Raw genomic sequence first — 22,849 nt, 5'->3', positions numbered from 1 at the left:
ATGAATAGTGATTTCAAGGTTTTTAACTTGATTTTTCTTGTTTTTCCTTTAAGATCCAAGCATCCTAAAGACATCTCAAGGCTTCTTAAGGCTTCCTAGCTACTCACATCACTTCAAGGAAGGTATAACATCTCTAAACCCTAGCTTTACTTTGTATATTAGGATGATTTTGATAGTTATGGTAAAAGAGTAGCTTAATGCTTGTTGGTTTAGAGTTTGGGTTGGAATGGTAGTGAATTGAATGTTGAAATCTTATGGTTTGGTTAAAGGACTTAAGTATAGTTTAAATTCAAGTTTAAGAATAAGTATAAATTGTTAATATTGAGCTGATTGGGGCTGTTATGATGTAGTGTGGATGGATGTTGGTTGTATGAATGAATTGGGATTGATTGGTGGTTGAATTGGAATGGTATATAAAATTGGGAAATCGCGTAAACATAGCCGTCGTAATGTACGATTTACTTTAGACTGCTTTTGTTCATAACATTAGGACTCGAGAACTCCCTGCTAGGTTTTGACCATTGCCTTGATTAGATAGTTCATGTTACGAGCTTCGTTTTGATATGTGGTTCGTGTGATTCCGATGTACGGTTTAGGAGAAACGGCCGTTTTAAGTAACGACGTTTCGCGAATGAACCATTACCCCTCGCCTTACTTTAAAACATAGGTTAAAGACCTTAAAAGACTAATTGGAGTATGAAACATTTATGTAAAGTGTAATAGGCAGTTGGCAAGACACTCGCGAAAGAATCGCCTTAAAACTCGTAATGGTTAATTTATTAAAAATGGTGGAGCCGAGGGTACTCAAGCGACTTAAGAGAATCAGTAAGCGCAAAGCGAGCGTTAGAGTCTAATTTGGTTAAAGTATAGACTTACAAGTGATTTTGGTTTAATTCCAACTTATATGTTGTTTATAGGTTACCAGACTCGTCCCGAGCCATTTGTAACCCCCAGTCGCTCAGGCAAGTTTTCTACCCGTATAACTGTTGTTGTGATGTATATGTGTATATGCATGATCTTGCGATAAATGCATATTTGTTATTAGCAAATTCTTGCGATATATTGTAGCATGTGATATGGTATATATGCATGCCTGTTTCATATTCTTGAATTATGTATCTGTTGGTTCAAATGTTTATTAGTTGCATAATACAAATGCTAGAGATAAGCGATTTTCGTATACCCTTAGTATAGGGGAGCAAAAGTTGAACTTTTTCTAAAACCGGGAGGCGAGGCTCCCGAGTATATTATATATATATATGTGTATATATATGAATAGTTTTAAAAACTATTAATCGAATAAGGTTTATTCGATAACTTTATATTAATTAATGAATATTACTTGAATATTCATTCGAGGATTTATGACTCCTTTTATTTTATTTAATGAATATTACTTGAATATTCATTCGAGGACTTATGACTCCTTTTATTTTATTTAATGAATATTATTTCGAATATTCATTCGAGGGCTTATGACTCAGTTTATATTATTTAATGAATATTATTTGAATATTCATTTGAGGATCTATGACTCCGATTATTTGCTGAGATATATTCTTTATTTTATTAAAGAATAAGGTGTCGATAATCAAACTTATCTTTGATTATTCAAATAAAGATAGTACTTTCGTATAAGTATATCTTTGGTTATTTAATACTCACTTTAAGTATAAGTTTTACAACTTCTACCTCAATTATTTGTATAAAGATTATTCTTTATGGGAATATTAGTTAAATAATAATATTCAGATATTTTCTAATATATTGGGACTGATTTACTTTATTAAATCAGCATTACTCCAAACACTCTTTAAAGTATTTTCGAGTCTTTAGAATGATTTTTAAAAGTTAGAGCGGATCCCAAAACTCATTTTTATATATTTAAGATCTTCCTTTTTAAAGGGGATTTAAATACTCGCTCAAAACCGGAGGGATCCGGCTCTGTGGTGTATTTTATATTCGCAACAAGGTTGCTGTTTTGGTAAATTAATTGATTAATTACCCAACATTCGGGAAGTAAGTCCATCTATCGAGTCGGCATAAGCAACATGGGCTCAGTGAGCGTCCATGATAGTGTAAGTGGCTCAGTGGGAGTCCATCAAATGCGTAAGTGGCTGAGTGGCAGTCCAGCATAAGGTCCTATTGCGACCAGGGTGATGACTAGTGGGGAATTCGTCCATCTACTAGTAGAAAAGGTTACTTATTGGTATCTTTGCCTGATCAGCAAGATATCAGGTTTATGCCACAATTCTTTTTCATTCCAAAAATTTATTGAATGTTACAAACTCTGTTCATACTTTACATGACAGAGGTTTTCAGAAACTGTATAAAGAATGTATATATATAGGTGTATATATATATCGGGACTTAATGAAGTATCTCGTAACTTCATTATTTATAATGATATTCAAAGATTAATCTATTCAAATCTTGTCTTGTAGTCTCATCTATGTGATGAACTGTTGAAAGCTCATTATAACCTGAACGGTGGTAGTTCAAGTAGTATTTGGAAAAGATATAAGTATATTGGAGTATCTTGTAACTTCATCTTTTAAACTTATATCTAGTAAATGATTACCTTATGCATATCAAAGATTTTCAGAAAAACGTTGAGACAAGGTTAGATATATGAGATCACCTTGCAACGATAGTTTTATACAGTTATAAACTGGAACTCTGTGTATATTATGCATGGAAGAGGACTTCCAAGATTTGAAAAGTATATATGTATATATACTGAATATTTTGCGACTTCATCGCATTAAGATATCAAACTTGGTTCATTTCTTTTGACCAAGACTTTCATGAGTACTATGAGAAGGCTCATATATTGTTAATCATTATATATATTATTTTGGTGGGCTTACTGCTCACCCTTGCTTTCTTCTTTCATCACACAACAACAGATATAAAAGATGAACAGGACCAAGCTCCCGATTCGCAAGCGGTTAGAAAACGTTCCGCAGTCTTCTGGAAGCGTTGATGCCGCCGTAGCTGAGGTAGGAGCTACCAATAGGCTAGGTTTTCAACTATTGATGAACCAGACTTATGTATAATACGAAATGTATTAATGGCAAGGAATATGTAAATTTATTCAGAACTCTTTTAAGGTGTAACGGTTTATAATTGTGAAATATAAGGACTTGTGTTATTTTTGAGTGTTCATCTCTGAGACTATAACTTGTGGTGTGTGTGTTTGTTGTGGGGTCACAGTACAGAGTAGTTGATTATTTATTAAGATTGGGTGTTATTAAGAGAAATGGAACTCGTGACAACCCGGATCCCCGACCCCGGATTTGGGGGTGTTACAGAAATGGTATCAGAGCGAAGCGTTATAAACCTCAGAGATGATGTGACGTTAAGATAATAAGTTCACTAAGATAATAAAAACTCTTGCCAAGTTCATAGTCGGACTACCTAACGTAGTACCGACAGTTAAAACCCTTATGGGAACCCTTATAAATATCGTGATAGAAGCGTAGTTCGTTATCATATATGGTAGCGGGACTCCGAACCCTGAGGTTGAGGAGCAACAACGCGATGATGTTTTATTAGTTATTGGAGATCAGATTGTGGACCCGATAGAGCGTCCTAACACGGGACCGGATGATGTTCATATTGAGGATGTAGCGGTTGAGGATGTTGTCCTATAAGGGAATTATCTCTAAGAAGGATCCTGTGAAGGATCCTGACAAGAATGAATAAAGGACCACTGAGGAATTGATGACCATGGTTAGGTCGACTACCAGAGGTAGGATTGGTCGGTCACTACCGGAGGTTCATTCAAGTTTGTAAAGATAGTAGCCCCCTTTAACGCGGCTTACTCGTAAGACTGAGAAGTTCGAATGGACAGAGAAATACGAGAACAACTTTCAAGAACTGAAGCAAAGATTGGTGACAGCCCCTATGATGGCGTTACCGGATGGAAAAGGAGATTTTGTGATGTGTAGTGACGCTTCGCATAAAGAATTAGGGTGATTCTTATACAACACAACAAGGTAATCGATTTTGTGATGTATAAGTGTTTTTTTTAATTAACTTATTTTTTGTGATGCATTCTTTTTAAATTTTATAAATATACATATATAATGTAAAAGAGTTCAAGTGATGGAAAAAGGTAAAAATGGAAATTGAACTAGTGATTGATAAAAGTAACAGATGCAGTTAGTACACATAGACCAATTTAATTATAAACAAATTTTTTAAAATATTGTTCAATTAAAATGTAGAAAATCAAATTAATCTAGGCAATCATTATTTCCAAATGTTGAACAATGGTGATGATATATTTTTTTTTATAAAAAAACTTGGTTACACAAATACTATTTTCTAAATTTATGACTAAAAGTACCTCTATATCCGCATTTAAAAAATGAGTAAAAAGTTTGCAAAATAAAATAATTAAATACTGAAAAATAGGATACACATTATTGGAATGCATATTACCCTTTTCAAGACACATGATACTAAATGCGTATCACCCCACCAATTCCTTATTATTATTATTATTATTCACATAATATTCCATTTTTAAATACGTATCAATAATATTCATCATTTAAATGTGTATTAAATATGTATTTTTTGCCAAAAAAATAAATTATAATATTTTTATCACTTATCCTAAAAATAATGATATTTTTGTCATTTTTTTAACGATAACACAAATATATAAACTGAAATTTTCTTCATAAAATCCAAAATTTTCTTACATAAAAGCATAATTTTCTCCCGACATTACCGCCCAATCCGAGACAGCAAAAAATGAAATTAAATTTGAAAGTTGGCCATTAGCGCCATATTCATTTTGCCGCCCCTTGCCTATAAAATTGAACGTATATATTTGGGAATGAATTACACCATTTCCAGAACCATCGAATCCAAAAAAAATACACAATGGCACCACCAACAATCCCAATCGGTAAAACCCTAATTTCTATCTTTACCAACTATGTATATTTACATTTATTTACCAATATTCTCCATCTTATTGTTTTTTTTTTAATAATTATGCAGGTAATTGTCAAGTGAGCTTTGAAGCTAGAAACTATAGCTATGAATCCAATCAAAAGGCTCTCCAGATTTCTATATCTAAATACAATAAAATCAATATTACTGGTACTTTATTATATACTTCTCTAATTCTATTTGTTCATTTTATATCTTAATGTGTATTTGATTGATTTTGGAAATTGCCTGATTTGATCTAGTCGACGAGGATGCGAATAAGCAAGACATCGATGATACTCATCCTCGTAGTTTCGAGGGAAAATGTATGTTAATTGATAAATATCTCATTATGTGGATTTGGATTTTGCAAATGTGTACACTTATCTAGATATTTATTTGTAATTTAATCAGGTGATTACTGTTTTGTTGTTGTTAATCCCAAAGATGATGACACTGAATCCAAGTCTATGCTTCAGGTTAATTTATCGGCTTTTATGTGCATATCAATTATGTTTATCTTTGTTGCGAGTAAGGTTTAATAGATTTTGCTGCAAACTTAGGCTTGACATATGTAGCTTAAATATTGTTGTTGTTGCAGGAGGTGTTGAACATATATAAGAAAGAACTGCCTGCAATGAATTATGCTGCGAATACTGGGAAGAAATCTACATTTCTTCAAAAATGCGTGTCAAATGGGTATATGTTTTGCATATCTTTCGCCATTTTGTACTCCAAATTCTAATGAATATATATATTTTGTATTTTTTTCCCTTTGTTGGGTAAATTCTGTAAACCAAGTCATATAACTAATGTGCAATGTTCTTTTATGTTTTGCACGCAAAAGGATCATCATTAACGAGTCTACATATTAAGTTTCCTACGTTTTGTCTTGGTATCTGCAGGAAATTTTGCACTTTACTTGTGAAGTCATCTTCTGTGGAAGGATTTGGAGAGGTAGGCTTGTTTGAAACATTACATGTACAGTCCATAGTTAAGCTATTTTATATTTCAGGTTGAAACTAACAAAATGAAATCTGTAGTTTTTGTTTTTTAAAAAAAACTATAGTGTAGGGGATTTTTTTATATATAGCTCTTTCTTTTATTTTCCTCAGTTTTTTGATATTCTTATCTGTATTTCACTTTCTGATAAATAATTAGTACAGTGCATACTTATTTGGAAAAGTGTGAACTGTTATCTCCATATGATCCCCTTAATTTTGTTTTTTTTCCTTCACAGATTATTTCTGCAGTAACTTATCAAATAATTCCATCCGATTCACTGTATGCTGAAATTCCTCTTGCTGCTGTTCGCTCAATCAGCCAACACAAGGTTATTTGGTTATAATCGAATTTCCATCTAACATAGTTTTGGCCCTATTTTTGCTTTTTTTATGTCCACTGCTATTTTACTGGTCTCTTATATAAAGTGTTCACTCGAATTTTTTTGATACTAGCTGCTTAGCATCTGATCACTTAATAGTAGCACGCGAGTTAATTCTACTGCTTAAAAATAGATTTGTTACTGTATTTATTATTATAAATCATAAAAGGCAACAATGCAAGGCAGAGCTAAGAGATGAATCCAGGTCCCTTTATTTTCATCCATTGTAGCAGGCCTCAAGACAAAGTCTTTATTTCTTGCAATTGCAACCGCACATGATGGATACTTCTTTTCAATTTATAAAATTCAGATCTTATAATAAACATAAAATCTCATATGACTATGGGCATAGATTAAATTTTCATTGTTAATAGGGGGTTGGCCGTCTGATGTACATGGAACTGAAAAGGAGGCTGCAGAGTGTTGGTGTCCGCACTATATTTTGTTGGGGAGATGAAGAATCAGAAGGATTTTGGCTTAAACAGGCAAGTATACTGGATCCAGACAACCATACTTGAATACTCCAGGTTTAGAAGTATTGATATGGCCATTCTGTTTGCTTCATGTAAATTAATACTAGTATTTTTTTACAAGGAGTATCAATTATTTAATGGGTATTTTTTCTAGCTGAGATATGTCATACATGGTATGTTGTTTGGGTTCTAATCTATGTTTTGCAAATTACCATATCCTTGTTATGACATTTCAGTGGTTATCTGTTAAAATTTGTCACAGCTAGGTATAATCTGGGTGGTATTTCCATGAGCTTTTAGTAAATTAATAGTATCAATTGCTGTATTCTGTATATTTGGTTTAAATTTGCAATGTAAATCCATTCTGCAGGGATTTGTACCAGTTGGAGAGGTGAACACCAAAGGTAGAGCTCGGAAACTACCCGTTAGGGCTGATGTTCGTAAAGCATTATGCTTCCCTGGCGGCTCAACCCTCATGATTTCTCATATTATCATAGAGTCGGCCAACTCTACAGAAACTTTGAACCATTCATCCCCGCCAAAGCTATTAACTTGGTCTTCTCCACTTGATATTTGTCAATTTCAAGAGCTAGGAGACATGACAAAAGTCCAGGATCCTCCTAACATAAGTTCGATGACCTCTGGCTCTATACTCCTCAAACCAGAAAAAATGATCTCAGGTACATTATATTTTTTTTCTTTATCTTACACACATAAATACATGACTAGATTAGACATAATTCTAACCTCAACTATCAAAATCAGACAGATGGTCCTTTTTAGGATGAACAGAGTATATTTCTGTATAGACAAATAGCAATTCCATACTTTACAGTATGTATTTTACCGATTTTACATGTTTCTGGTTTAAAAGTTAATTGCTTATGTGCTTATGATCAGATGCAGGTTGCAGCGACACAGCCCCTTTAGAGGATTTAAACTGCGCAAATATAACTACCAATCTAGAATTAAACCAAACTGAAGCTGATGCTGACGGAAAGCATTGTTCTTGTTCTGCTCCTAATTCTGGTGCAAAGAAGAGAAGGGTATGGGATGCCTCACATACCTCACTAAATTCAAAGAAAGTAAAGGGAGGTCATCTAAGTTCTTGTGAGTTAGATTCTAGAGATCGTCTTATGGATAGAAGTTCTTTAGGCTCTCCCAGAAACAAATCTTTGCCAAATGTTGCTAATGAAGGCCCCTTCAGTTACATTTGTTTAGACGGGAGCAGAGATTATAATGAAATCAATCATTTTGCTTTGCAAAATCACAATAAAGAGGAGAGTTTATCAAGACAGAAACAATACAGAATTATGCTCATGAATATTGCTGATGATGCTAAGCAATCCCATTTGACTAAGGTTTGCTAAAATCACACCTTCTCTGTTTCTGAACTTCAATATATAATATTGATTTACAGTTTTTTGGTCTCCGCAAAAAAGAATACATTTCTTTTTTAAGAGAATCAGAAAGAACGCATTCCCCAAATTGGCATTGCTTACTTTTAACACTTTCAGAAGATTGTGAGTGCTGTTGAAAAAGGGAATCTATTTGAAAACTAAAAGCCCTGACCCTGAAGCATCTTTGAAAGTAGTAGTATTTTGATTGTACTCAAAACTTGGAATGAAGTAATTAACTTTAATTAAGGCTTAACACATATTTGCAAACCAATTCCTACTCCGTCGTGAAGCTGTTAGGTCTTATAGTAAGATAGAACACCATCTCACTTTTTGAATCCTAGTGCGGGCTCTTGATTCACATATGAACCTCCACATGCTTCATTTATTTTCTTTGTTAATACTAACTGATGTTGACAACCCAAAAGGAATTCACATAAATTTCCAGTACAATGCCATAAATTGTAGGCTAACCACAATCATGCGAAGTAAAATTGGTACTATTTGCCATTTTGTCAAGATGGTATTATGTAGACATGTACTCATCCATACATATTAGTTGTAATGTAGAGGCATTCAGATTGATGCTTTTCTAACGCTGTTACCTTTTGATCGAAATTTCCTGAGAAATGATATATGCTTTTGTATGTTGGTACGGTAAATGCAGATCATTAAAGAACTTGGTGGGGATGTTACCGCAGATGGAAGTCTCTGTACCCATGTGATCACCGGAAAAGTGAGGAGAACTTTGAATTTTTGTACAGCACTTTGTTCTGGGTACGTTTATCTTGAACTGATATAAAGTTTTCACTCTTGCCTAATCTTTAAAGACCATTTATTTTGCATAATCAGTGTACCTCAACTGCTTACATTTTGAATGTATTTTGTAGAATCTAATAACTGTTCATTCATCGAAATATACTACTGAATAAAAAATGATAGGATACTTATCCTAAAAAGGAAAAAGATATATGTGATCCTGGTCTGCTGCTCTCCCACTCATATGCAATCATCCGCGCATTGTGTGGGGGAATGACAAGAACAGGTCACTATAGGCAAGTGTGCCACATGTAAATAATGAGCTTCGTGGAGGCTAAACTTTAACTATACCGAGTAGACAGTTTTGCACAGAGACAAAAAACATGTGCATGACCCTGGGCTTTGTGGATAACATTATTTCAATATCATGCCCTGAACAGTTTTGGTTTGAATTCTTGTGTCTTAGATGCTTATATCATGTATTTCATTCAATTTGCATGAAATTATTAGTTTTGTGGATGGTTTCTTTCTTTACATTAGATATTTATTTATGATATTATATATTTGTCATATCCCGCGTACCCAAATCCCCATATTAATTTATTTTCCGAATCCATGTATCCCCGCACTACGCACCTGCATCCATGCACCCATATCCTTGCTTCTTAGGTATGTACACTTGTATCTGCACTTCGTCTATCTAAGTTTCTAGTGCTGCCAACAATGTAGCATTTTATATTTCAACTATTGGATTAATATTATAGAAACAAACACCTCATTATGCTAGCCATCCACATCAAAACTGAAGTTATGTATTACGTAATAGTTTTTATTCTGTATGCATGCTTCTCACTCTTGTGCAACGTGTAACTGTCAATGTTAGGTGCATGTACTAATACAAAATTGTTACATGTTATACAGAGCATGGGTTATATCAGCCTGCTGGTTGAAAGAAAGTTATCGGCAGGGCAGATTTGTTGGCAAGTTCCTAGGACTTTTTTAATTATGCAAGTAATATGTGCAGTTTGTAACTTGTGTTTTCAACTACATTGTATTTAATGTGTTAAACAGATGAACGGTCTTTTCTTCTGAAAGATGATGAGTACGAAGTGAAGTATAGAACTGAGCTAAAAACTGCAGTCTTGAGAGCAATGGCAAATCCCCTAGCTTTATTTCGAGGATATGATATATGTATAGCAGACCATGTCCAACCTCCAGCTAGTACCATATCTAAAATTGCTACATGTGCTGGTGGAAAGGTAAGCGAGTGGCAATGCATTTAAAACATGATATCACAATCCATTAGGTAGCATGAAAATGGATCTTGGTTTCATTATTTCATTCTTGCATTATGATACTCTGGTTTGTTTGAGCTAGTTGTCTTTTCTAATTCTTAAAACCTCATACTATATAAATTCTAGAGGATATGTATTTTGGTGGTTAATCAGCTGATATAGCCTAATAGTAATATTTAGCCAGACCAAAAATAATTAGTTGTATGTTACAGTGTAATTTAGCTCTGCATCTTTTTAAGACGCTTCCCTTTTGATGATTTGGTTTTATGAATGTCTCAACTACACAGGTCATTCATGGAATGGATAAAGTGAATGAAGCATCAAAAACTATATATGTAGCAAGTGAAGTGGAGATGAAGGAAGCACTTGTAGCTGTGAACAAAGGGATATGGACTTTCAGCTCTGAATGGTTTATGAACTGTGTCATGAAGCAAGAACTGGACTTTGATGCTCCCCAGTTTGCAGAATCCCTCTGATTGCTTCCGGACTTGAAAAATCACCAACTTTAATTGCCAAGTAGAACCACAAATATGTAGATATATGCCCTAAATTTTGAAATTAAATTTTAATATACTTTATCTGCTAAACATATTCTGGTTTTTGGTTTTTTCCCTCCGTTCTATCAACTCAACAGCAGTTTTGGCAGATGGGCAGACTTGTTTTGGTTTTTTGCTTGTATAACCAGAGCAGTTTAGTAGTGTATCTTGTTTTTTCTAATTTGGTTTTTGCTTTGTATAGCTAGAACAGTTTAGTAAGTATATTTGGTTTTTTAGTTTCTATTTTGGGCATACTATATTTGGTAAAACTGTGACGGACGGAAGTCTTGCAGCAAACGCGGCAAGTTAACTGTGGTTTGAAATAAGCAACAGGAATTGTGATGATACAAGTACACCAAACTTATTTTTATTTTTTAATCAACAATTAGATTTTTACAACTATTTTCCAACACGTACTTTTAAAAATGTGAAATTTAAAATATTTCTCTGTGATAATTTATAGTATACTAGAAATTTTTAAACAGGAATGTTTTCTTTTAAAAGAACTGGGGCGACACTGGCTCCTATCTTTAACCAAATCCACAAAGGGAATAGAATCTAGGGGGTGAAATGAAGACACTGTAGAAAGAGAATAGAATAATTAAGGACAACATTGAGCCGCAACCAACGCCTACTTCTAACGTCACTATCAGCTCCTTTTCTTTTCCGGCCAACGTTGGTTGGAACAATATATCCATATTCCTTAGAGAGAGAGGGATATATATATATAGAGAGAGAGAGAGTGAGGGGGAGAGAGAGCGAGAGAGAGAGTGAGGGGGAGAGAGAGCGAGAGAGAGAGTGAGGGGGAGAGAGAGCGAGAGAGAGAGAGAGGGAGAGAGAGAGAGAGAGAGTGAGGGGGAGAGAGAGCGAGAGAGAGAGTGAGGGGGAGAGAGAGCGAGAGAGAGAGAGGGAGAGAGAGAGGGAGAGAGAGACAGAGAGGAGGGATGAATCGAGCAGAAAACAAATAGTAGCAGCCTCCCTTTCAACGGTATCCCTAATCTCCGTATTTACATACCATTATAATATGCATATCACTATATCAGCTCCTTCGTTTGTCATGTGTATAATGTATGTTTAATATTTATATTCATAATTAATTTAATTTTTCTGCTCATTTTCCATTTCCACCCAATTACATTATTTATATATGTTATTTCCGCTTGTTCTTTGCCTGCTGCTCTGCTGTAGTTGCTTTAGATATTGGCTTTCCTTGTTGTGGGCTTCTTCGTGTTTTTTTAATGTAATCCACCGTATGAATAATTAGGTTTTTGAGGGCTGGTAATGCTTGCAATGTGATTTCCTTGGGTACATGCTCATTTTGCAAGAATTAAAATACTTCGGCTTTTAAGCTAATATATTATTTGATCCTAGGTTCCTTCATCTGATTCTGTTTTCTACCTATCTTTCTAAAATATTTGGTCAGATTTTGTATTTATGACCCCTTATTGACACCCAAACGATTGAATTGATTACTATCTTCTTGCTAAGTTTTGGCTCTCGTGCAGGAATAACCCTCAGGCCTCACGCGATGTTTGCTAGAAACACTAACCTCACACGTGATTTGCTTGGTGTTACTCACTTCCACCAGAGCGATACCCAATTTTTTCGACGAAAAACATGGAAAGTTTCTTGCCTGCCAGCTTGCTTGAATTCCATTGATTCAATTGGACTCAAGAGTTTACATTATGACAAGAAGAGTTGGGAAATGGGTAAGTTGACATTTAACATGTTTCTATTCTTGTTTCTCTATATTAATTCATTGAATGCCAAATTTGAAAAATTATTACACGTCAGATAAGTGACAAATCTTAATGTTCTTAAACCAAAATCCAAATTGATTAACAATACCCTTTTTAGATCCTGGAGATACAAATATGTCATCCCAACCCATGGAGAAATTGGACAGTAATGTAACTGCTCGAAGTAATTTACAGAATTCGCCACTTTCTGTCGAGTACGAAAAAGCAATGGAAGCTCTCAGTTCACTCATTAATAGTCAGAAACGTGGTGAAAAGCACCATTCACCAGGCACTGACAGTAAATATAAGAAATTGGAGAGGATGTCAATGTATGTTAAGGTATGAATTGCCAATAGATACTTCGTTGAATTCAGTTTTACTGCTTTGTCTTTATGACCGGTAGTATTAACAATGGTTATAACTGTTTTTTAAAATAAAACTTGAGCCAGGACTACTATTATCTACGCTGTTATTAGTCTATAATAAATTTTATGAAATACTTCTTATCATCGTCAAAGTATTGAGACGAATGACCACTTGATCACAAAGGCAATCTGGCTGATAGCCTGTTCGATCTCCTGAACTGTTTGTTATTGTAGTTGAGGCATTTTGTTAAATGACTAGTTCCCAAAGCATATGCTCCTCTTCATGTTAAAGACATCATACAAGCAAAAGAGAGCTCAATACTTGTACCTTTTATTGTATGAGTTCCTAATTTCTCGAACTTCACTCTCTCTTCACTAGATAATATATAAAATACGTGCCAAGAAACGTAATCTTGTACTTGTTTCCGTGCTTCCATGTAATATTTAGTTTTTTTGTGGTGTAGTTAGTCAACTATCAAGACTATGTTTATTTCAAAGATCTCATGATTGTTCTATCCTGCACCATAATATTTTCATAAAATTGAAATTTCTAAAGTAAAAATCTTGTTTACCTTTGCTTATCAGATTTTAGGCTTGGAGGAACATATAGCTGGTCTTAAAATCATCCATGTTGCCGGGACTAAAGGGAAGGTAATTATCTAATTTAAATTGATTGTAAGCATATGACAAATTAAGGATTACAATCCTCATCATTGTTCTCCTCTAATTGATATCTCATTTAAGGGTTCAACATGCGCTTTCTGTGAGGCAATTCTTCGAGAAAGTGGTTTTAGAACTGGGCTATTTATCTCCCCTCATCTAATCGATGTGAGAGAAAGGTTTCGTGTAAATGGGTAAGTTTTATGTGTATAATTTATTATGTAATGTAATAGTCTGTCTTAAAAAGAATTATTTTATAATACATTCCTGATGGAAATATTCTTGGTCCTTTCACTAGATATTGTGCCATAACACTTAGATTTTCCTTTGTTAACTATGCTTATGTTGGGTTATAAATATTTTATTATTAACAAGAAATCTCTTGCTGATAGATGAAGGAAGATAAAAGTTGTGCGCTCTCTATTTTAAATTGACGTCCTTTCTAGAATTTAATACATTCAGTCATATATCATATGCTATCTGCATTAGATAATTTCTTTTGTCTAGTTTGTAAATTCCACCAGATTATGTACATGACTGAAGTTCTTGTTGGTTGTGCAGGTTGGACATCTCAGAAGAACGTTTCTTATTGCACTTTTGGGAATGTTGGAACTGCTTGAGGGTAACTTTATACTACTTCAATGTTTATCTGTGTAAATATTGTAAAAAATCTATTATTATCTCAGAATGGAATGAATTTTGAAATTTTGATTATGAATCAAATTGACATTTAGAAGTCATAATGATCCTCATATTCTGGGAATGAGCCCAGACCCTGCGTTATAGTGTTCATGTTTGTTTTGGTTACTAATTGTGGAATGTGGAGCACAATCCCATGTTCAAGCAGCACACATGTATATGACTTCAATTAAGACGTGTCTCTCGAACATTGAGTTTGGGTTGTTTTCCTTCTATCATTTTCCAAGAATGTGTGTCTCAGTGTGTTTTTATCCTTCTGGAGAACATAATGTCTTGATTATATTGAAACCATTGTGGATTATCTTCTTTAAAATTTTGGCTATGTAATGAATTTGATATCAGCTACTCATCGGGTACATTTGCCCTAAAATTTTCAGTGGTACATCTGCTTTATATATATATATATATATTACTTCCTGCATATGTAATTGACCAAGTGGTGACACCTTGATTTTAGAACCTTGAATTGGCAGGACAGTGTTACTGAAGACTTGCCGATGCCTCCATTATTTCAGTTTCTTACTGTATTGGCACTCAAAATATTTGTTTGTGAGAAGGTAAGATAAAACCATTCGGAATTTTTTTACTTCTGTTTTGTGCAATGGTTAAGTAAGTTTTTGTAGTATAACACATATGTAAAACACATTACATCTGTGATTTGTTGAGAAAATTATGTTCCTGTGTGTTTTCTTCATTTTACCGCGCACAGTGAAAACCTTTTATGTTCACAGGTAGATGTTGCAATCATTGAAGTTGGTCTTGGAGGGAAAAAGGACTCTACAAATGTGGTACAATACTTCTAAAAGATTAATCTTTTCTGTTTTGGTGCTTATTATCTTGTTTATTGATGTCCAACTGCAACATTATTTGTCTGTCAGTTGAGAGAACTCGCCTAACCTTCAAAGGAAAATAAAACATGTCAAAATAAGGTTCATCTTTATTACTGAAAATGTGCCGAGATTAATTGATTTCCTTGCGGTAGGCTTTAGCATGGGTTATTTCTCAATGTTCATAGTGTAGTATATTTGAGATTGTTATAGTGTTATTATATATTTACATCTAGTCCTTGAGAATAACTTGTGCTCTTTATAAATCTATAGAAAGATTGCAGTCCTGTTTAGTTTGGAGAGAGATATAAGATTGTAAGGTGTCTAAACATGCAATCCATACAAAAACATGGAAAGTCCGACTATCATGCTAAAATGAATCTATCTACTTGTGCGTCTAAAGAACGGACATCCACCCAAGCCCCGCAGTGTGGCGCCACTTGTAAATAAACCTCAGCTGGGTTGGGTCATTATTACATAGGATGGATTGGTTTTAATAAGCTATATGTTGTGCAGATCTTATAAAAGCAATGCAAATGCAATTACCTTTACATATATCCACTGAAACAATCAACACATATTTTCAGTTGGGGCCTTTACTTTGTTAAATCAAAGGGCCAGTTCTGTTTCAAATACAGAACATTTCTATTATTTCTTTCTTTCCCTTTTATTTCTTTGGTTTCAATTTCCGTAGTAGCAAGAATTTTGTTAATAGAGTACTATTTGAGGCCTGGCTTGTCTTTGGAAGCGGACTTGTGTAACTAGGGGGTAGATTTTGTCTCAAGGAAAGAGCACTGTTCTCCTGTATCATTGCATCCTCTGTAATTTGTGATGAAGATACTGCTTGATTTTTCCTTGCCTTGATTATTAAAATATTCACTGAAAATTGCAGATCAAGGAACCTGTAGTCTGTGGTATTGCTTCACTTGGTATGGATCACATGGAAATTTTGGGTAAGCGACTTCAGAACATTTCAATCCTCCTCTTAGTTTTATTGTTTTTTTGGTATGCTATTTTTCAGGAGATGTTTATTTGTCAATGCGTTTTAGTTCTCTTATCTGTCTTTTCCATCTCTCTCTGTTTCTCTGGCATTTATTTGAACAGTTAAACTGTATTGTTTAATTATTTATATGCAGGAGATACATTGGGGGAAATTGCTTCACACAAAGCAGGAATTCTCAAGGTACAAAGATTTTGAATATCGCGACTGTATGCACCTGTTTCTCTTCCTTATTGATTATTCTACTAAAAAGCTTTTGTATACATTGGGGGTATACCATTTTCAAGTATTTTGCAAACTGGATTAATATCTTTCCTGGCCTTTGAAGCCTCATATTCATGCATTTTCATCACCGCAAGCTGCTGAAGCGATGGAGGTTCTCCAGAACAGGGCCTGTGAGTTAGGGGTAAGTTGCCTTTGTCACTACGCGTTCACACATGTTAGGCTTATCCATAGTTATCAAGGCGTCCGCCTAGGCAACTAGGTGGCAAAAAATGGATAGGCTGTCTAGGCCCGCCTAAATCCGTCTAATTTCGCCTAGTTCCGTCTTATTTGTGCCTAGTTTCAGTTTAACCAAGCATCCAAGCCCAATATATTTTTACCCGTTCCGTCCACATTTGAGTGATAAAGAAAATATATCGTGTTATAAACATTATGTCTGGAAAAACTAAAGAATACTTGGAAAAGGAGGATAGAAAGAAAAGAAAGTAACTGCCAATAAGTGGTTCCAAGTAGTTCTGATTTTAAGCAGTTATGTGTTTGTTTATTATTTAGTTATTAGTACTTATATTGTGTTTTGGCAGTTTGTAGGAATTAACCTCTAAAAGGTTGCCAGGTGTGCAGGTAGTTATTTGTGAAGGTAGTTATTGTAATCCTTTTGTTGTGTCTGTATATTAAGACACTTGCCTGTACAACAGAGGGATCAGTTTTTTTCAATAGATTTTTCAGTATGTTTACATCTTCTGTTCTTGAGGATTCAAGAATCACTCCTTATATATATTAAGGTTTTAGTCGATCACGTTGTTGATTCGCGTCTCTTTGCATACCGCTGCGTCAAAAACTCAACGATCTAATAAGGAAAAAGGAAAACGAATCATCTCCTGCCAAAGAATTGTTTCCGAATTATTCTATCAAGTTATTATTCTTTTAATCTTTACAAACACACACACACACACACATAAACATAGTATATACATTTATTTGTAATTCACATACAATATTTTAGTAGTACAACTACAATTATTCTATTTTATTATATCATCTTGATATATGTATATGAAAAAAAACGAATATATACAGTTAAACGTTTAACCCGTCTAATGGTCGCCTAGGCGGTGCACTATTGCCTAGCATCGCCTTTATGCCTTGACAAGTATGGGCTTATCATCTAATGCGTGAACATTACACCACGTCCTGGGTGGATTATGAAAGTCAATTTCGTTTTCGAGTTGGTTACTAACAACTGATAATTGACAAATAGTGATATGCATGATAGCCGGAAAGCTATAAGTTGGCTGATGAGCATAATCATTGACTGCAGCCTGCGGACATAGTATAAACACATGCCGAAAAGATCTTAATTAAGGAAAATATATTATCAATGGCTGGAGTGTCTTGGTTGAAGAACTCAAATGTGCCAGTTCATAAAGCTTATTAGTTAGTTAAATACTTAAATGTTTTCTCAAAGCTGATATGGTTGTTGCATTCTTAATGTCAAAATGACTAGTTCATGAACTTTGTATGGACAAATCATTAGCTATCTTTATTATCTTTTAAATATCTATTGACTGTAATGTATCATCAAACTGTATATTTGTATCAATTATATTAAATTAATTTTATAAAACATTTTTTTTGTTTAAATTGAGTATATTCTTATATCTTTGTTTTTAAGTTGTACCACTTCCAATAGAAGTATAGAACTATTATTTCTGTTAACCAGTCTAATCTTTGTCAATGTCTGAAATCATTTTACTTATAGCTTTTGGACATTAATAAGAAAGCTAATAACTAGTAGTTAGAGCTCAGTTGTGCAAGGTTAAGCATCCATCATTGTTCTTTACTCACTATGGTTACATATGAATATGTTTAATGAATAAAATGAATCATGGTCAGTTACATGTTCATAAATATTTCTTATTGAGTTCATAACTCACTTCAGGTGCCTCTGAAAGTAGCAGCACCCCTCGACTATAAAATATTGAATGGGCTAAATTTAAGCCTGTCCGGGGATCACCAGTTCATTAATGCTGGTCTAGCTGTCTCGCTCTGTAAATGTTGGCTCCAGGTTACTGGAAATTGGAAAAATCTGTCAGAAAATGTGAGTTAAATTTTGATGCTTATTGATGATTTTGCGCACTGTGAATTTCTTGTTACTACTTAGTCAGGTCTGACTTCTGAAGTAGGATAACCTCCTAGGTAATTATTTAATAAAAAATACAGTTTGAAATGTGTGTTTACCAAATTGCAACTGATTGCTCAATGGATACTCTCCGCATTTTCGCTTGAAAATTGTGCGGAGGTGAGATCAGGAGTACGGACATGGTTTTCAAATTTTCAGGGAAGTTCCCTGCCGTTGTTTTAAATCTACTATTGTGAATTGTGATTAGCTATGGTAAACTCAGATTCAAGGTGTCATAGTTGATAGGTTAGAAGATTAGTGTGCTTTCAGACCATCCTATCGTTTTATACATTTGATAAATTGAGGACATCGTGTAATTGGTGTATAGCATTCAGATTAGGTTTCATGTACTTTTAAGTTTCACAAGGAATTCTATATATTCTCGAATAAATCTATTAGACCATGTACACCGTTTGATAAATTATTGGTGGGCGGCGCAGGCCATGGTCGTTTATGCATTTGATGATTTGAGGATATCATGCACTTGTTCAGAAGCATTTAGATAAGGGTTTATGTACTTGTGAGTTTTTAAGAGAAATATATTTATTCTCGAAGGATAGCTCGATAAGTCAATGTAAAATTTATTAATAGAGTTAAAAATGTTCTGTTCTAATTAGGGGGGAAATGGATATTTTTTTATCTAAAAACAAAAGTATGTATATTAATATTAATATAAACGTGTTTATGAATTTCCCATTGATTTATTTTTTTTTCTTCTGGTATTGGGCTCTAAATTTTCCTTGGATGTTAAATCAGGGAAGTGAAGAACACAAGTTGCCTGATGCATTTCTGAGGGGTCTATCAACTGCACGTCTTTCTGGAAGGGCTCAAATAGTTGACGACTCCTCATTTGGAACTTGTAAATCTGAAGGGAATGAAATTTCTTCTGGAAATTTGATGTTCTACTTGGATGGAGCTCATAGTCCTGAAAGTATAGATGCTTGTGCTAGATGGTTTTCTAATGCTGTGAAAGCAGAGAAGACTACATTGCAGGCATCTTCTTCTTCCGAGGTTAATAATTTAGAGAATATTTCAGGGAAGAGATGCATTCAGAATAATGAATGGAAAAGCAATAAAACAACAAAGCAGGTAAATATATCGTCAATGATTTTGTTATTGAATCTCCAAATTTGTATAATATTAGTAGTATGGAAAATTATGCTTCAAGGTCGAGAGGTTTATGATCTGTTAATGATCCTCATATGGTTTTCATACATTGCAGATTCTATTATTCAACTGCATGGATGCAAGGGATCCACATGTCCTTCTCTCGAGGCTTGTGAGCATATGTGCTTCCTCGGGTATTTTTTCTTATTACACTGACAAGTTGACATGTCTAGGTTTTGATTTAAGAAAGTAATGTTCAGCCTTCCACCTCATGATCGGCATGCACTTGAAGCTCTTTTAGTTACACGAAATGACAAGAGGACTCAAAGATATAATGACCCTGATAGTAATAACCAAGACCTATTTATACTTGCGCCAATTTCATAGCTCAAGAGTTCATTTCTTCACTGTAAATTGTCTATTATCCTTTTGATTCTCACCAGTCACCTCCCTTCCCTAACTCCGATCTCAGTTTTTAAAACAGTACCTTATCCTACAGGCTAAAATTTGATAAGCATTTAAAAATGCTAGCGGTTACAACTCCATATTGGAAGTCCTAATTGCTTTGTCAACCAGTTCACTTCTCTAGTTTTTGTTATGCTTTTGCACTTTAAGAAATAAGAATTATATGGAGCATTGAGATGTGTGTCAATTCAATTAACCTTCCCAGGTTCTCATTTCTCAAAGGCCATCTTCGTCCCAAATCTATCGACATATAACAAGGTTACTTCTGGTGCATCCGTCATTCCAGTGGATATTCCTGCCAGGGACTTGTCATGGCAATTACACCTTCAGAGAATGTGGGAAAAGATAGTGAATGGGAAAGGTAACTTTCTTAGCTTGGCTGTTTTCTAGCAAATCTATGTTTTTCTTGTATAACTGTACATGTTTGTTCTGCTATCTACTGGCTAATTATACCGATTTCATATAATTATACTGTTTGGTCGTATAGTCTAACAGAAGTATCTTTATAAAAAAAATTATTGTAAATAATTATCTATATCAAGTAATTTAGGGCCAACATCTATACATTACCGGAAGTTGGATACAAATCATAAGGCATGTACTTTTCTATATGCCTGAAGAATTAGTGTCTAGTGTATATCTAATTCGATGACATATATTACCTGTCTGTCTCACTCTTTGCTGACACGGACACAAGTAATGTTTGGGTCTATGGTGAGCTACTACGAGTTAAATTGCTTCCTACTTTTGATTAATAAATTAGCACTGGACAATATTATCATTTGACCATTCAGCTAACCTATATCATGTTCTTATGCTCTTATTCATTAAGATATCATGCTTAATGGAAAATCAAAGATGGCCGGTGCGGAGAATTTGCCATCCCACGAGTTCCTTATAGAGAGTGCTTCATGTCGAAGTCCAGAGGATGGATTATTCCGTCGCAGTGTGGTGATTCCTTCATTGCCATTGTCAATAAAGTGGTTACGAGACTGTGCTAGAGAAAACCCTTCCCTTAAAATTCAGGTAAGGATACTCTTATATGCCTCCTTTCCTAATTCGGTCTACATGCTTTGGTTTTTGTATGAACCATCACGTTTTAAGTTAATACTTTTTAAAGGGTTCTCAGGTATGAGTCGCCTGACAACTTTATGCATCCCTGATTCGTTTGTCAAATATTCTAGGGGGTAGGATTTGAACGTTGCTAACCACTCTAACTATGATCACCAATTACAGTTTAAAATCCAGCGCATCCATGCACAAAAATGATAAAATTCATTAGGTCAGACTTAATGCACAAGGCTCCAGCGACAGCAGGGTTTCTAGGAAAGGTCTCATTGTGCGAGACCTCGCCGTTAGGTTATTCTTAGAGGCTGTTCTCACTACTCAAACCGGTGACCAAACAGATACAAGTAGACCCTCCTGCATATTAAATTAAGATTGTTGGATGGGGTGGCAGCTGTGATTGAGAAATGCAGACAACTAGACTGGCTCCTTCCTATAAATGCCATTTATCCAACATCAAGCAACCTGTAGTCATAAAAGTTAGAACCTAAAAGCACTACCAATTCCCATGTAGGATTTGGCAGTGGATATTGTTGTGGGGCATTTTACTATGGAGTTGATGATTAAAAAAAAAAAATTCCTTGCTCAATCTGAAGTTGCTAGAAAACTCCTGATTTCTTCTCCTAGTTGAACCAGATTGACCTAAACTGTAACCAATATTATGTGAAAAAACAGGCTGGGTACAAATATGACAATGGACCATAAGAAGCCTGCCACTGTATAGCCTCTCCAAAGTCTTGACGTAAATGAATATGATCAATTATAGTTCTAATATAGCCAGGAAATTCAAAAGTCCCATAGCCAATCATAATTACTGAGCCAGCTTCCAGCATAAACTTTTAGGAAGTTATAACCTTGATTAACCCTTTTCGCAGTTTATATTTCAGCAGGCTTAGATGCTCATGCAGGAATGCACTAAGTAGTTGATTGTGCAGGTTCTTGTCACAGGATCGTTGCATTTGGTCGGAGATGTTTTAAAGCTTCTAAGAAGATAAGTTGAGCCTCTCGAGCAAACACTAGCTATATATAATTCTTAGCACATTTACATTTGGTAGTATTATCATGAGTTGTTTATTTTTGAAGCCTGATAAAATTATTTTATTGAAAGGAAACTATATGCTATGGTTCTTGTTCAGTGACTATGAATTTGGGTATTTAGCTGAAAATCACATATTATTTTATAGGTATAGCTTTAGAAATCGTACCTGGTCATATTTGATACTCCCTCCCTCCCACTGGATTGTTTACGTTACTTTTCGGCACGCTTTTCAATGCTCGTTTAAAGTATACTTCCATAATTTTTTTTAAAAAAAAATTCTGAAAAAAAGTTTCATATTTAAACTTTTATTCAAAAAAAAAATTTAAGAAAAAACATTATGAAACTATACTTTAATAAAGTTTCGAAATACGTGCAAATAGTGTACGTAAACTATCCGGGACGGATATAATTATAGGCCTCTTTTGGCCTAGACTCAAGCTGGAGGCATCTTAAGAATAAAATGGTGCCCAAAAATCCCTAAGAAAACATACTTCTCTATTCTTTATTTCCCGTTGAGCTCAAGTTTGTTTTACCAAATATCGTTCTCTGTTGAGCTCAAGTTTGTTTTACCAAATATCGTTCTCACACAGATTTTGATGTCTGGAGAAATCCAAAATAACATTTTTTTATGAAAGAGAACTAACCACTATCACTAGTTCGTTACCAAAAATCTACAGTTTACAGCATA

The 22,849-nt window shown here is 34.4% G+C and overlaps 2 protein-coding genes across 3 annotated transcripts; both read left to right on the top strand.

Annotated features, from left to right (window-relative positions):
* The first annotated feature begins 4,821 nt into the window (after positions 1–4,821).
* Positions 4,822–11,418, top strand: LOC141689960 (uncharacterized). Its single transcript, XM_074494511.1, has 14 exons — positions 4,822–4,924; positions 5,020–5,121; positions 5,214–5,276; positions 5,365–5,429; positions 5,552–5,649; positions 5,856–5,907; positions 6,191–6,283; positions 6,709–6,819; positions 7,178–7,487; positions 7,708–8,168; positions 8,872–8,981; positions 9,885–9,943; positions 10,035–10,222; positions 10,546–11,418. Exons 1-14 carry the CDS (start codon positions 4,900–4,902, stop codon positions 10,732–10,734), a joined length of 1,926 nt encoding a protein of 641 aa, XP_074350612.1. The 5' UTR covers positions 4,822–4,899; the 3' UTR covers positions 10,735–11,418.
* On the top strand, positions 11,347–22,264 carry LOC141689959 (folylpolyglutamate synthase). Of its 2 annotated transcripts, XM_074494508.1 has the most exons (17): positions 11,349–11,782; positions 12,300–12,503; positions 12,652–12,872; positions 13,484–13,549; positions 13,643–13,752; positions 14,120–14,180; positions 14,731–14,814; positions 14,989–15,045; positions 15,977–16,037; positions 16,221–16,267; positions 16,413–16,490; positions 18,246–18,404; positions 19,242–19,574; positions 19,708–19,786; positions 20,263–20,418; positions 20,890–21,083; positions 22,058–22,264. In XM_074494508.1, the coding sequence occupies exons 2-17, from the start codon at positions 12,323–12,325 to the stop codon at positions 22,115–22,117; spliced, it is 1,947 nt and encodes a 648-aa protein (XP_074350609.1). In that variant the 5' UTR covers positions 11,349–11,782; positions 12,300–12,322; the 3' UTR covers positions 22,118–22,264. The 2 variants fall into 2 exon arrangements, with proteins under 2 accessions (XP_074350610.1, XP_074350609.1); XM_074494509.1 differs by lacking the exon at positions 18,246–18,404 and having other exon boundaries at positions 11,347–11,782.
* Positions 22,265–22,849: the final 585 nt, after the last annotated feature.

This window comes from Apium graveolens, chromosome 10 (assembly GCF_009905375.1).
Source record: "Apium graveolens cultivar Ventura chromosome 10, ASM990537v1, whole genome shotgun sequence".
NCBI classification, from domain to species: Eukaryota; Viridiplantae; Streptophyta; class Magnoliopsida; order Apiales; family Apiaceae; genus Apium; species Apium graveolens.
This window is presented reverse-complemented; position numbering and strand designations above follow the sequence as displayed.

What these genes read in the sequence shown, in the direction of transcription:
- LOC141689959 (XM_074494508.1), top strand. Translation starts at nt 12,323, where the DNA reads ATGTTTGCTAGAAACACTAACCTCACACGTGATTTGCTTGGTGTTACT. An exon ending in GGATCACATGGAAATTTTGG is followed by an intron (nt 16,038 to 16,220) that starts GTAAGCGACTTC and finishes ATTTATATGCAG; the next exon opens with GAGATACATTGGGGGAAATT. An exon ending in GAGCATATGTGCTTCCTCGG is followed by an intron (nt 19,787 to 20,262) that starts GTATTTTTTCTT and finishes TAACCTTCCCAG; the next exon opens with GTTCTCATTTCTCAAAGGCC.
- LOC141689960 (XM_074494511.1), top strand. Translation starts at nt 4,900, where the DNA reads ATGGCACCACCAACAATCCCAATCG. An exon ending in CAATAAAATCAATATTACTG is followed by an intron (nt 5,122 to 5,213) that starts GTACTTTATTAT and finishes GATTTGATCTAG; the next exon opens with TCGACGAGGATGCGAATAAG. An exon ending in CTGTGGAAGGATTTGGAGAG is followed by an intron (nt 5,908 to 6,190) that starts GTAGGCTTGTTT and finishes TTTCCTTCACAG; the next exon opens with ATTATTTCTGCAGTAACTTA.